The following is a 13,775-nucleotide window of genomic DNA, read 5'->3' as shown; positions in this document are numbered from 1 at the left end:
ACAACCAACAAGCAAGTGATACACTGTTACTTTGAGTTACTTCTGCGTTGCCAAAATGCTGGATGTTTGTTGTGCTTTCGGATGCAATAATCAAGGAGGAGACAAGCCTGGGCTGTGTTAAGTGAGGGATTCCCCAGAAGGTAAAAATAAACGTTACCGGCAGGGACTTGGAGGTTTTTAAAGGTAGAAATGCGGCAGCGGATGCTGTAAAGTTATATGGATCGGATATGCCCAACAATTCCAGTTTGTGTTTATATCTTTCTTTTTCTTAAGTTGAAAGGTGATGCAAATAAAATATGACTGCTTTTGCGGCGTCTCTACGGGGGAATTGCGGTGTGAGCCGCTATGTTGGTCTGTTGTTTTGGCCTCCAGGTCACCGCGCATGTCACATGACTAACTATGAATAGGCTGGTAAAAGCTCCAGAACATCTACTAAATGGTCCTTGAAGTTAGATTATTTTGTCAACTACTGTTTCAAAGGTCAAGAGTAAACTCTGAAACTCAACTTTTAAGCTAACAGTAACTCCTCATTAAATCTCCAAAAGAGCGACTAAATTGGCTTTGCGGTGATATTGTTTAATAAAGTAGCATTTCTAAGTCACAAAAAAATTATAAAATCAACCAAGTTCAATATCCAATTTGGGTGGAAAACTATTTTATTTATTTATTCGTTTTTTGAACTCTTGGGTCACAAAGACACATGCAGTAAACACAATGTTGACATACTGTAGTATCATCTTATAAAATGGACATGGAGAACATCTTAGCAAACAATTGCTAACACATCCGACAGACACAGAGGAATATTAGTATTCATTTCGAGTAGTGTTTCTGGCCCACTTGACGAATGTAAGTCCAATATTTCCTCCCCCTGAAGCTCTGTTTTGCTGTCAAAAGCCTGAAAAAAATATCAAATGCATGTTCACTCGATAGTCGATAATCTTGTTTATCTGCTGTCTGGTGCTGTGCAGGTTGCATACTTTTGGTTCATTATTTTTACTGAAAACAGATGGTTAAGAGTGGTGAGACTGAACCAAAAGCGAAGTTGCAAGATGTAAAATCAAAACAATGAAAGAAAGATGTTAAAACGCTTAGAAGTCGGAGGAACTGTAGAGTCAAGTGATAATATCATCATATAATGTAGGTTCATCACGAGCAACCCCTTTTTCATACAAATATTTTTTAATTCTATTGTTGAAATAAAATATTGATTAGGGCAGCTTTAAATATCTAATAAAAGTGTCAGCAAAATGCCATAAAAACTAGTTTTAAAAATGCAAAGCACTTCATTAAAATAATGCCACTCTCGTACTTGCAGCATTGTGAGTTTATATTTGGCTTCATGCTGATTCCCACTTATCTGCACTCCAATGCCAAATAAACCAGAAACACCGGAAAAATATGATTTTAAAAAGAGCACACTTGATGGCCATCCTTGTGAATGAGCATTCTCTGGACCTACACAGCCGATAAAATACCCAATGAGCATTAGTGGAACATGTTTCTGGACCAATGAGCATCCACAGAGCGCACTTGAGCATCCTTGGCATTGATGATACAGGAGGTCACGCACGAGAATTAAGAGCGTTATCACACACACATTTCTACTCATACATCCACTGCTAGTTTGTCATTACACACAGCCACACAGCCTGTCACTTCCAATGATACACGCTAACATGACAGACTACACTGGGTGTGTGTGTGTGTGTGTGAGTCGCATGGCATCTATCTCTAACACGATCAGAGATTGAAGCAAAAAATCGCTTTTTCATACAGTACTCGCACACTGCTCCTAGCGATGACACACACACGTGCACACATAACACATAAAGTATGCACACACACACACAGTGATAATTTGTTTGTTTCCCATGTTTGGAGGCATTCGGTTCTGCTCCACTGTCCCTAATGCCTCTAAAACACATCATTATCTGACTTATATAGGCCTCGGAGTGTGTGTGAGTCTTTGTGTGTGCGAGTATGTGTTTGAATTCAAGTATGTGTTTCTTTTTGTGTGTGAGCGTGTATTTGTGTGCGCGCTAAGAGAAAAACAGTTGATTATCGAGTTCAACAGGCGAAACACTGTTTACCCTGAGAGACATAAAGCCAGTGAGAGAGATACAGAAAGAGAGAGAGAGAGAGAGCTTGGGGGAAGTAGAGGGAGATGATTTAGGAACAGGGAGGTGAAAATGGGAGTCGTGGAAGAGACAGAGTGAGAGTTAGAGGAGCAGACCAATGAAAAGAAGTGGGGATGGAGGGATGCTTAGAGGGAGGCAGGGACCGAGTTTCAGACAAAGAAGTGAGATGACAAGCCAGGCCTGCAGGGTGCAAAGTAATGAAATTCTGTGGTATATTCCTCTAAGCCATGACACCCAGACTAACATCACAGTCAGTCTGTTGTTGTAGTAGGGCAACAACTCGACTTCAGAAACATGGACTGCAGCTATTTGCCAGCTGGAGTGATAAAGTCTAATCATGGCCACTGAAAACCGCAGCACAAATTCAAATAGTCAACATTAGCAGGAGCAGATACATAGAAGTATGGCTGGGAGGGAGATGAACATCCCAGCAAGACATATTCTCACAAGACTTACATCCAGGGGATACACTTTTAGATCATAAAGTGGATCTGTTTATATATTCAAGTCTGTCCATCTGATGTAGCCTCATGTTAGCTTTTACATATTTGCCTGTCAACGCTTTCAACAGACTGTAAACGGTAAGAGCTGTTATTGTTGTGATGCAAACAGTCAGTTAGCAGTAACCTGACAGTGAGATCAAACAGTTCAGACTGCAACTCACCTTTGTGTCATTACAGTGTAAGTGGAACAACACAGAACAAAACTGCACAACTGAGTTACTAGTGTAACCTTGACCAGTCTAATTGTGGGTGCAACACCTTTGGAATAATAAAAAAAAATTCAAAAACGTTCTCTTTGTCACATACTTAGCAGTCTTAATCAAGTGAATTTTAAAAAATCTAATTTTATTTATATGGTAAAGTATTGGGAAATTAGGAAATGTGGCACCTTATCAATATACATTTCCCTTTTCATACCAGATACAGTATGTTCAAATCACACTTGCTATAGCATGACAGTGACACATTTTTCACATGTACAGTGAATGGAACATCTGTCTAATCTAATGCAATCCAGTACAAAGTCTCTAAAAACATTATGTCTGAGAATATTATAGTGTAAAATCTGTGTTGAGACTGTGTTAGAGTGTGCCATTAGGCACTGTTTTATCAAATAACCGTTATTTTGTCCATGCACAATGGATTTCTTTCCAATGCACTGGCAGCATCTGCGTGTGTATGTACTGTATGTGTGTGTGCATGTGTGTAAATATCTATCTCATGCACTATGCTATGCACTATGGTAGCAGTGTAGAAATACTGTAAAATACCTTGGTAGTAGTGGAGTAGTAGTGGTAATTGTCATTATGTCATTAAGTACATAAATAATCACCGGTGTAATTAATTAGTTAAATACCGTAAAACATTGAATAATAGCCCGGGCTTTTATTTGCTAAAATCACTGAATTGACCCTGCCTATATTTGGGACAGGCGTCCATATGGGACAGGCCTTTAATTCTTTTTGCACAAAACTGAAACTACTATGAAACAGATTATTTATTTCAAACAGAATAATACTTATGTAAAAATTATCAAATAATATCAAATACATGTCATTCATTTGATCTAGCTCTGACAGATGGCTTATGCGCTTTTATTCTGAAGGCAGCAACCTCAAGAAAAAAACAACACGGTGCAGGATGAGAGAAGTTAGTAGACAGAGAGCGATGGACTTCACATGACAGGATTCACAACTTGGATGAATTTTTCTGAAAATCGGTGGACCCTTACAAACTAAAGGAAGATAAATAATCAAGGAAGGGACACATTCGGACTTAACGAGCGGACTTAATGAGCACTTCAAAAGCAACGGCAGTCAGCACTTTTTTTCCTTTCCTCTCTTGTACCATGCAGGTTACACCGGTAAATCTATAACAATTAGACTTTGGGTCTCGTTGTTTCCGTTAAATGAACTGAACGACTGAATTGGGGAGAATCTAACCGATCTAACGATGTGCAGCATGTCCATACTGACATATTGATCATACGTTTAAACATTAATGTTTGTATTAACTAAATCTAAGCAGCTTAGAACCAGCTAAAGCGGCGACCCCGCGGGGTTTAAGAGGTTTTATACATCCAAAGAACTTCTACAAAAACCAGACCAGGCGTTTAATTAAAGCAGGCGTTTATTTGTCAAAATGTGTTCCCACACAAGGCCAGTAAAGGAGGCAGGCGGCTGTTTGGGACTCGGCTATTAATTGAAGTTTTACGGTATAACTTGCTGTGTCTCCTGATATTCTCTAGTTGTGAACTGTACAAGAAAATCTACCCACGAAAAACTGAGTAAAATGATGTCAATCACAAAAAAAATCCAGTCTCTATACGAGTGTGTGTTTGCATCTAACCTTGTTTCCCAGGTATAGTCCAGGTGCGTTCCAGTAGTAGGCGGATCCAAGATCACTCACAACGTCTGAGTGTCGGACACTCAGATATGGAGGTGTCTGTCTGTGAACAGACCACACTCTTCCTCCTGTATCTCCAACCAGGTGCCAGCCTGTCAGAGTGGTCTCCTACAAAACAAGATGCAGAAAGAGTAAGCTGAAGATTTACTTTCAGCTCCATCCACTGAGAAAATAACTATTTCTACTTATATTGACATGAGAAAGCTGGTATTCAGTTTTATTCAGAGGGTTTTAAACATAACTGAACTTCATGGTTATATAAAGAATCAGATTATTTATTGCCAAGCACTGACATTGTGCTCACCGTCAGGAGATCAGTAGCATCTGACAGCAAACATATTAAAGCAAGTCACCAGTCACATTAAATGAAGCTGAACCAACAAGCTTTTCTCATAATACCCAGCTGGTCATTATGCTTTGCTGCTGCTTAGTGCATAACAATGTACTGGCTGTCTCAGTATATGTGTTCCTCCACTATCTACGTTACTCCGATAACCCAACTTGGCATCTCTAAGCTTGTTCACTTTCTGTATCCAAAATCTAAACGATGATTGGACTCTGTTCTGTAAAGCCCTTGGAGTTTATTGCATTCCCTGCTGAATCCCGCAATGCTGCTTTGGTTCACTGGGCAGCACCCCCAGGAGCAGAGCCTATTCTGCCAAATAAGTGAATAAACATTTAAACAATAATGGTCCCCTCGCCAGTCCAGTAAGTATCTCAGACAGGAGAGTAGTGACATTTTCCCAGAATGAATTTTGATTGACCACTTGAATGGTTGGTTTGTGTCAAGTCAAGTTACTTTTATTGCCTTTACAGAAAACACCTTCTGTCTTTAGAATAAAAAAAACTTCCCATGAACACTAAGTTCAACTAACTTATACAGTATATCTGCTCCTAAGCTGAACAACAGATCAACACATATTTCAAATGACTGATTCAATTGGCTTGGATTCTGAATTCAGAATTAATAGCAAAGGGTGAATTTATTATTCAACTGTTTCTGTCAACATAAAACTAAATTCAACTTATTTTTGAAGCGTCACAAATAAAACAAAACTGCTCGGAAAATGTCACTGATGAGAAATATTTACATAGAAAGCAGTATTTGGTTACGGTAGCGTCAGTGTAGCATGTGCATTAAAATACTACATTTTCTGATGTTTTAAGGTCCCATTCGATCAAAATGAGAGGTTGTATCAACAAACATGTTAAAGGTTTTGTAAATCTGCCGCATGTCCGCCAGGAAGTCTTGCAACACCTACAAAGAGAGTTTTTTCTCAACTCCTGAAGGATTGTATGTGTGTGTGTGTGTGTGTGTGTGTGTGTGTGAGAAAGAGACACAGCCAGACACACATCTGTCGTTGCAATTAACCTGACCTTGGATTCCCCTTTTGAGCACAAACACAAACACACACATGCGCGTGCACACACACGCACCTACACACACACACACACACTCTCGCTCTCTCTATCGGTGTCTAAATCAGAGCTGTCATCCTGTCAACGTCTCCTCTCTCTCCTCTCCCACCCCGCCTGTCAGTCAAAAACTGTTTTCCTCTTTTCACCTCTCTCCTTCCTTCTTGCCTCTTGTCTTGTTTTCTCCCGTTGTCTTTCCAGTCTTGTCCTCTTTTTTCTCTTCTTGCCTCCTTCCTCCGTATTTTCACTGTTCTCCTTGTCTCTCACCTCCACTATACTCCATCCACAGTCACGCTCTTATATGTGTATTTGGTAAAGATTTGTCTTGGCTTTTCACTTATTACCCTATTGCTACTCGGTACGCACGTTGATGAAACGGTGACTCCATAATTTTATTAAATCTCAGATGCCTTTAACTTTTGCTATTTTAAAAAACTCTGGGTCAGATTAATTTATTATTTTGCACTTTGTGTCGGTGCGTTCTATGCCTGAAGGATATTTATCAAAAAGTTTCAGCGTTATCTAAAACTGCTTTTGGTTAATCAGTGAAGTGATTCTCTTGCTCTTATGCAAACGTAAGAGAAAATCATGAAAATTACAGAGGCAGTGTAATGAAAGTGCAATGGGGGGTGTAAAACATTGCCTACATTCTGATAGGTCCATGTGGAGGCAGCGCATTGACTGGCAATGCCCATACAGGAGCACTTTTCACAGCCGCGTCGATTGTCACCTTGGAGGTTGTAGAATCCCACTTTGCAGCGATCGCAATTTTCTCCCTCCACGTTTTCCTGCAGGAGAGAGACAGAAAGAGAGATGAAGAAGTTCAGTTCAGTCTTTATTGTCCCACCCGGAGAAATTTGATTTGCAATAGGGTTAAAACAAACATACATGAGACACAAACAAAGATAAGGCGTTTTTTATATATATATATATATATATATATATATATATATATATATATCAACTTATAGTCTAAAAGTACTCAATAAGTTGAAATGGTAGCCTCAACAATCTATCGTTCTGAGCAGCAGCTCAAGCTCAGTACAAATGTAGGGCATTAATTGCCGTGGGTGCAAAGGAAAATTTGTATCTGTTAGTTTTTATTTTGGGCAAATTCAACAAATTCTTCCAAGAGAGGGTGGTCAGAGCTGGCTGTGATAGTCTGAGCCTTATGTATAACTTTTCTTTTATAGATGTCTGCCAAGGAAAGTTGTTTAGTTCCAATTATTTTGCTGGCTACCTTAAGAAGAAAGATGCAGCAAAGTTTATGGGCTGCCATCAAACAGGCATTATGAGCACATGGCATGTTATTGCAGTGTTAATGTGGTGAAGATAATGACAATGGGGCGAGAAAGGTTAGCACAGAGTATTTGTCATTATTTGTGTGCCTGTAAATGTGTGAGTATGTGTACCTTGCACATGCATGGCGTTATACATGGGTCATCGTTGGTGCTTCCTTCCACACTGCAGTTACAGCGCTGGCAGGACGGGTAGCCCATATAACCAACAGCACACCTGGAGACAAATGAGTTTAATAACAATCATAAAGATAAAGTTGAAGCTTAAGTATTATAGAGGCCTTCCCATCACCAGAAGGTCACAGGGTCAATTCTTCTTCTTCTAACAACTGCTGCGTCCACCTTGATCAAACTGTCTCTGAGTCAGACACTCCACTTAACTTTAGTTCACAACAAACAGCTGACCTTGCTCCACAGGTCACATGCATGTATGTACAACCACAGAGCAAAAATACTGCATAAAAAGAAACAATTAACTGAGAAAGAGAGCTGAAGCAAGTCTATTAAAGAGCATTTTAAGAAGTAATTTTAAAAACGACACTTATGCTGCTGGCCTGATCTTGGGGCAGGCCATTAAAAAGTTTGGAGGAATAGTATCAGCTTTTAGATTAGATTACATTAAACCTGAATGATACCCACAGGGAAGTTGAGTCGTTGCAGTGGGAAAGAGGATAATACAACAAGCAATTACAGCAATAATGATGATACAATTAGAGATTAACAATTAAAAGTGAAGCACTTTGTTGACAGATTTAAAGGTTAGAAAGCTTTTCGTGTTGTTGTTGTATTGCCTTTGATTCACAGGTTGAGATTTGACAAGGCTTTTCTCAATGATCTCAGGCTGTATTCAGTTCAATTACAGATTAAAGTATGTAAAAGATGTTATTGAAGAAATAATATCAAAGTTCCAGTCAAAGAAACAGCAAACAGCAAATAAAGCAGCATGTCTCGCATTTATACTATGGCCATTTATTCAGTGACTTCTTTACACAGTTTAAGGTACAAAGTGTGTGTGTGATAATGCATATAATCAAAGATCTTAATAGAAACTTTCTGGCAATTAACACTAATTGGAACAGACAACAGCTGAAAGGTTCTGCTCACCTGTCACAATGCGTCTCTGTCTTTGTGTATGTGTCTATGTGTGCATATATGTGTGTGTGTCTGTCTCTCACCTGTCACATCGCAGACCCCCAAAACCCTCCTTACACCGGCATGACCCTGCTGGCTGGCCTGTCAATCAAACACACACAAAGACACACACACATTTAGAAAAAAAACAACAGTATGAGTGAAACAGAATGGGAATCTTATTGAGGTGGCTGCACTAAAATAGCTCCTCTTTCTAGATATAAAAACAGTAACATTACAAAGAGGATTAAAATTATCTCTAATATAAATAGTTGTTCTGTTCAGTCAAAGACAGTTTTTAATAACAGAAGCTTCTGTAAATGCAGCTGAACTTGTCTAACCCCGACCCCATAGGAAATCAAGCAGGACTGAATCGATGAAATGTTGGAAGTACTACTAAAATAAATTAAAATGTGAAGCATGTGTTGGCATTCACTGAAAACACTGTATGTGAGTCTACTAACAGGCTGAAATAATTTATACTTCAAGACATGAACAATATCCAGAAGGAATAAGACCAGACAGAAAGATTAAAAAGTATTTATGCATACTGGGCGTAGCCTGGCTTGATTCTGCAACACATGATTTACTGATGGAACCATGTGAATCACATGAGCAGGGGATGCAGGGGTTCTCCTCCTCAGCGCTCACCTGGCCAGGTGAACAAGGCAAACATTTTTACACTCAGTTACCATTCACTTAATAGTGACGAATTTCAAATAAGGCACAGGTGCATGTGTTTGTGACGTACCCCAACAGGTCTGTAGAATCCAGCAACACATGTCTGACAGTTGACTCCAGCTGTGTTATCACGGCAACCAATACAGACTCCACCTCCTCTGTGCTGACCATGGATGTCCAGGCTGAGTGACAGGTCTGCTATTGTCTGATTAAAGTAGCACTCCTCTGCCTTACCATGGCAGTTACACTCTGAAAACACACACACACAACGTTGGTACTGTAGTTCTGTATTTGATAGGATTTGTTGAGTTGCTCCTCTATCCAAGTACTGAGCATGAAGTTAGGAGGACCGCTTTTTTAATCCATTTACTTCTTCCACATAGGAGTTTTAAAAAAAAACATCAAATCCTGTTTTGAAGACAGGACCCTAAGGTTTACACGCGGACCATGAGCAGTGCATTATCTCTAGTCCAGAGAGAAAAAGTGGGTCTTTAACTTTGCTTGTCCTCACAATTTCCTACAGTATTGTAGTGAGTGTGGAGCCTAGAATTAGTTGTGTTTCCTACTCACGGAGCTTGCTGTCTAAAATTTACAAACAAGAGGAAAGTGTTCTGCAGTGTGACTGTGGACATGATTTTAAAAAGATATTACAAAGAAAGGATCACAGGTATCTGTAATATATCCATTAATGTGAAGGCTTATCAGATACCAAAACACTACACAGTATTAGCAGTTTTACTATGAGGAAGGATTTTGCTTTTCTGGAAAGTTACAGTATGATCGCAACAATCGCCAGGTAAACACTACATTTCAAAGTTATCTGTACCGATGCAGCCTCACTAAAATTAATTAGGGGGCTGCAATTTTTTGCAGTGCTGTTGTCTGACTGAACATGACCTTATGTGCCTCTTAGACAGGAAGGCAGCAGTGAAACCAGTGGTCCCTCTGGGTGGTTGGAAAGGCAATAAACCTTCACAAACCTACAGTATGAGTTGGCACGGATGGACCCTCAACCCACTGTTACTCAACAAAGAGTATGACAGTGTCCACTGTTCTGTTTGGTGGAATACCAGTGGTGAAAATCTGTGCAAAAGCCACTTTTATCTTCAAAATATTTCAGAGCTGATTTCAGAGTTGACACTGCTGACATGTAAAGCTGTGTGGTGCTGTTGGGCTTCTCCTTATGCTGCACTAGGCTGCCAAGATCACTTTCAGGTAGAGGTTGTACATCCTTTGCATTAGATTACTTTGTACAATAATTGTGAACCTGGTTGTAGTGTTGTAGCAAGACCACACATACCGAGACCAAGTCAAGACTAAAGTTTATCGAGACCGAGACAAGACCAAGACTTTTAGGGACTGAGACCAAGACCGAGGGAGGGCGAGACCGAGTCAAGACCAAGACCTGTTCCCCACATTACATCACACACAGGAACAAGATCACAGGTACTTCTCAAATTGATCTGAAAGATCCACATTCCCATTAAAACACCCACATACAAACACTAAGAGCTGAAATCAACATAAGCATCTTTATTCACTCTATAATGCTTACAAACGCGGGGAGGGGTGACAACTGTAACAACACATTTTTAATTAGGGTTATTGGTTGCATCTGAAGCAAAAAGTTTGACATCCAACCAAAGTTAGGCCCTTAACAAATAAATCAGCCAATGCACAAGCAGTTTATTGATATTCCCAAAGTTATGGTCTTGAAATAAAATCCCGAGTCCTCAATGTCCGAGACTGAGACAAGACTGAGTACAAATGCGGTCGAGTCTGAGACCATCAAAAAGTGGTCTTAAGACCGGTCTTGAGTACTACAACACTACCTGGTTGCGTAATTCTCCTGCATTTCCAAATTCAAACTCAGCAAGGTTGAGTTGTTCAGTGCTGGGACACTCTGGTCTTGCGCTGAATTCATCTGTCATGGTTGGTTCCTTTACTATTGTGTCAGTCAGGACCTTTAACTTCTTGTCACCTTATTGTGTCAGAGTCAAAGCAGAAGAAGCGGTTATCCAGCCACAAAGACTACTGAGTCTGTGTGAAATAAAAGGAAGATTACATGTTGTAACCCTAGTTTTATGATGTCAGTTACATAGTTGATGAAGGTTAATGGATACAAAGACTTTTGAAGGCTTTATAAGAGTCTTAAATCAAACACTGAAGTCGAAAATGTTGTGTTGTAGATGGCATAATGTAGGCTTGTGGGTAGTTTGTGTAAGTTTGTGTAATTCGTTGTTATGTTGTGTTTTTCTTACTCTCACAGACATGTCGAGTGTTGAAGGTTCCTGCCATCCAGGGCTGCTGGTGGTAACCAGGGCAACAATGATCACAGCTCTCCCCGCATGTGTTGTGTTCACATTCACAGCTAAACTTCTATACATACACAAACACACACACATAAATATATGAAAAAAACATTAAAAGTGCAGAGGTTTTACAGATTTGTACACACATGAGCAACTATGTGGGCCACAGTCGATTTTGAATTTCAGTTTATCCACTTTTTCTCAACATTCTGTCAAGTGTCTTGTGAAGGAAAAATACTAACATCTCAAATTGTTGGACCCTAACTTAGATCAATCAAGGTTCAAGGTATATTAGTCATTCTACAACACAGGGTGCACAATGAAATTAAAGCTGTAGCTCTCTTCATGCTACACACACACACACACACACACACAGAACATACAAATATTTAAAATTAATTATAAAAAGTTATACTTATATACATACAATTGGGAGGTTACACTACATCCTTAACCACACTCTCTTAAACTTTGCAAAATATTTTGACACAATTAAATTACCACAGCCCTCTATTGCCCTCTAAAGATTAACGTATCACCAAGTTGAAATGTATTTTTTGAGGTCTTTTGAATGTGTAACCACATATACAAGTGATGTCAGGTTGATACTGACCACACCTTAGTATACTTCATACTTCACCTTCTCATCCGAATGAGAACTTTTAACTACTGGAGATAATCAGCTGGTGTAAGGCAACTCTTTAAAATACCCAAAATATAAAAAGTTGGCTTTAATTTTAAAGTGAAACATGTGATTCCACACTAAGATATGCAAACAAGCATTTTAACAAAAAAAAAGACATGTTCAAATAAACAAAAGGAATGTTATTGTCGTTGTAAGTGGGTGAGGAAATTGTTTTTATGTAACATCACGTGGCATCACAACATTCACATGAATGTGAAAATGGAGGGCTGCAAATAGGTAATTACCAATATGCATGACATTTTGAAAGCCTATCAAACAACAATGTATTCACAGGAGAGCCAACTGCAATAAAATAACTCTGTTCACTTTCCAGATTGTCAGTCAGTAGCAAATGGGTTCACTATTACTCTCCCACAAGAGCAATAAATTCAAAACTAAACACAGTCAAAGCAGAATGTAGCAGGAAATTTGCCAACTTCGAGGTTCAGTAATTCAATTTAGGACTTTCTCTAAATTGGCTGATGTGGAGAGGGTGCCAGATTTAACTGAGAGGAGAGCAGTACAATAGCACAGCGAGAGCCAAGTTTGGATTTGTTGGCACAAGTGAATTTGTCCCTTTTATCTGAGGCAACGCTACAGCTCTGGCTTCAAGCTGCCTTTGTACAGAGCATGCATGTGAACAAATGTTCTGTAGACGATCATTAACAAATCATCTCACAGGTCTCCACTTTTCCTGCTTCCTGAACGCCTGCCCAAGACTTTACAGCATGGATGGATGAACTTGAATCAAAGTAAAGGAGCTAAATGTCATGTGGGAACAGAGGGCTAGAGAAAATCACTACAAAATCACAGGTAGATTCAGTTTATAATGTGCCACATTTTGGCTGATAGATTATATATAACTAATTATCCTACTCTCGTAGAAACATGTTTTAAAAATACATGATTTTAATTAACAATACATTATTCTGCTGGACCAAATCCTGAAGTCTTAAACGAGGTTTGCAAACAGTTTTATCTTTCTTTTCTGATGTAGTTTAACCACCTTCCAGACTAATTTTAGTACACGTCCCCATGGTAAGAATATGAAGTTGCAGAGACTTTGTTAAGATTGACACTCCATGATATCTTTGCACTTTGAAAGAATTTAGAATATTTGGACTTGACTCGAAAAGTCTAGTATGTTCATGTATGGTGCATTTATGGGCCAACTTAATCCTGGAAGTTTGAGCATGTGATCAGACCAAAACAGAAAACTCAATCAAGCCAATAACAATTAACAGTGACATAATTTTGACACAAAAATTAAACGGAAGAAATATTCAGCGTGATGTATTACAAGCAAGTTTGAAATCGCTGCAGATTCATTTCTTAATGAACTAAAATTTGACATAGTTTTATAAAAATGATAGAATGTGCTTAGATCGGTATGTAATTGGAAGTGGATACTTTAAAGGTGCCGTAGAATACACATTTTCAGTTTCATACTTGTATTTAGGGTTTCTACTAGAAAATGTTTACATGCTTTAATGTTTAAAAAACACATTTTAATTTGTCCGTTGCTTTAGCACCTCTCTTCACCCTCTGTCTAAATAGTCAGTTTTAGCACCTGTCTCTTTAAAGCCCCCCTCACAGAAGAGGGGTGGGGCTTAGTGGCAACGCGCTGAATCAAGGCCTGCGATGCAAGATTAGGCCTCACTGATTACAGTACAAAAACATAACTTTATTCTCTGGTTTTACTG

The 13,775-nt window shown here is 39.1% G+C and overlaps 1 protein-coding gene across 1 annotated transcript in view; it reads right to left on the bottom strand.

Annotated features, from left to right (window-relative positions):
* The window catches only part of lama2 (laminin, alpha 2), a 196,063-nt gene that overhangs the window by 111,590 nt on the left and 70,698 nt on the right, over positions 1 to 13,775 (bottom strand). The window contains exons 8-14 of the mRNA XM_046061408.1: positions 11,337 to 11,454; positions 9,146 to 9,324; positions 8,946 to 9,045; positions 8,439 to 8,496; positions 7,378 to 7,480; positions 6,613 to 6,753; positions 4,493 to 4,657 (exon numbers count right to left, since the gene is read on the bottom strand). Coding sequence (XP_045917364.1) covers positions 4,493 to 4,657; positions 6,613 to 6,753; positions 7,378 to 7,480; positions 8,439 to 8,496; positions 8,946 to 9,045; positions 9,146 to 9,324; positions 11,337 to 11,454 — 864 coding nt within the window. The remainder of the gene's footprint in view (positions 1 to 4,492; positions 4,658 to 6,612; positions 6,754 to 7,377; positions 7,481 to 8,438; positions 8,497 to 8,945; positions 9,046 to 9,145; positions 9,325 to 11,336; positions 11,455 to 13,775) is intronic.

Source organism: Micropterus dolomieu, linkage group LG10 (genome assembly GCF_021292245.1).
Source record: "Micropterus dolomieu isolate WLL.071019.BEF.003 ecotype Adirondacks linkage group LG10, ASM2129224v1, whole genome shotgun sequence".
Classification (NCBI taxonomy): domain Eukaryota; kingdom Metazoa; phylum Chordata; class Actinopteri; order Centrarchiformes; family Centrarchidae; genus Micropterus; species Micropterus dolomieu.
The sequence above is the reverse complement of the archived record's forward strand: the minus strand, read 5'-3'. Positions and strand labels throughout refer to the sequence as shown.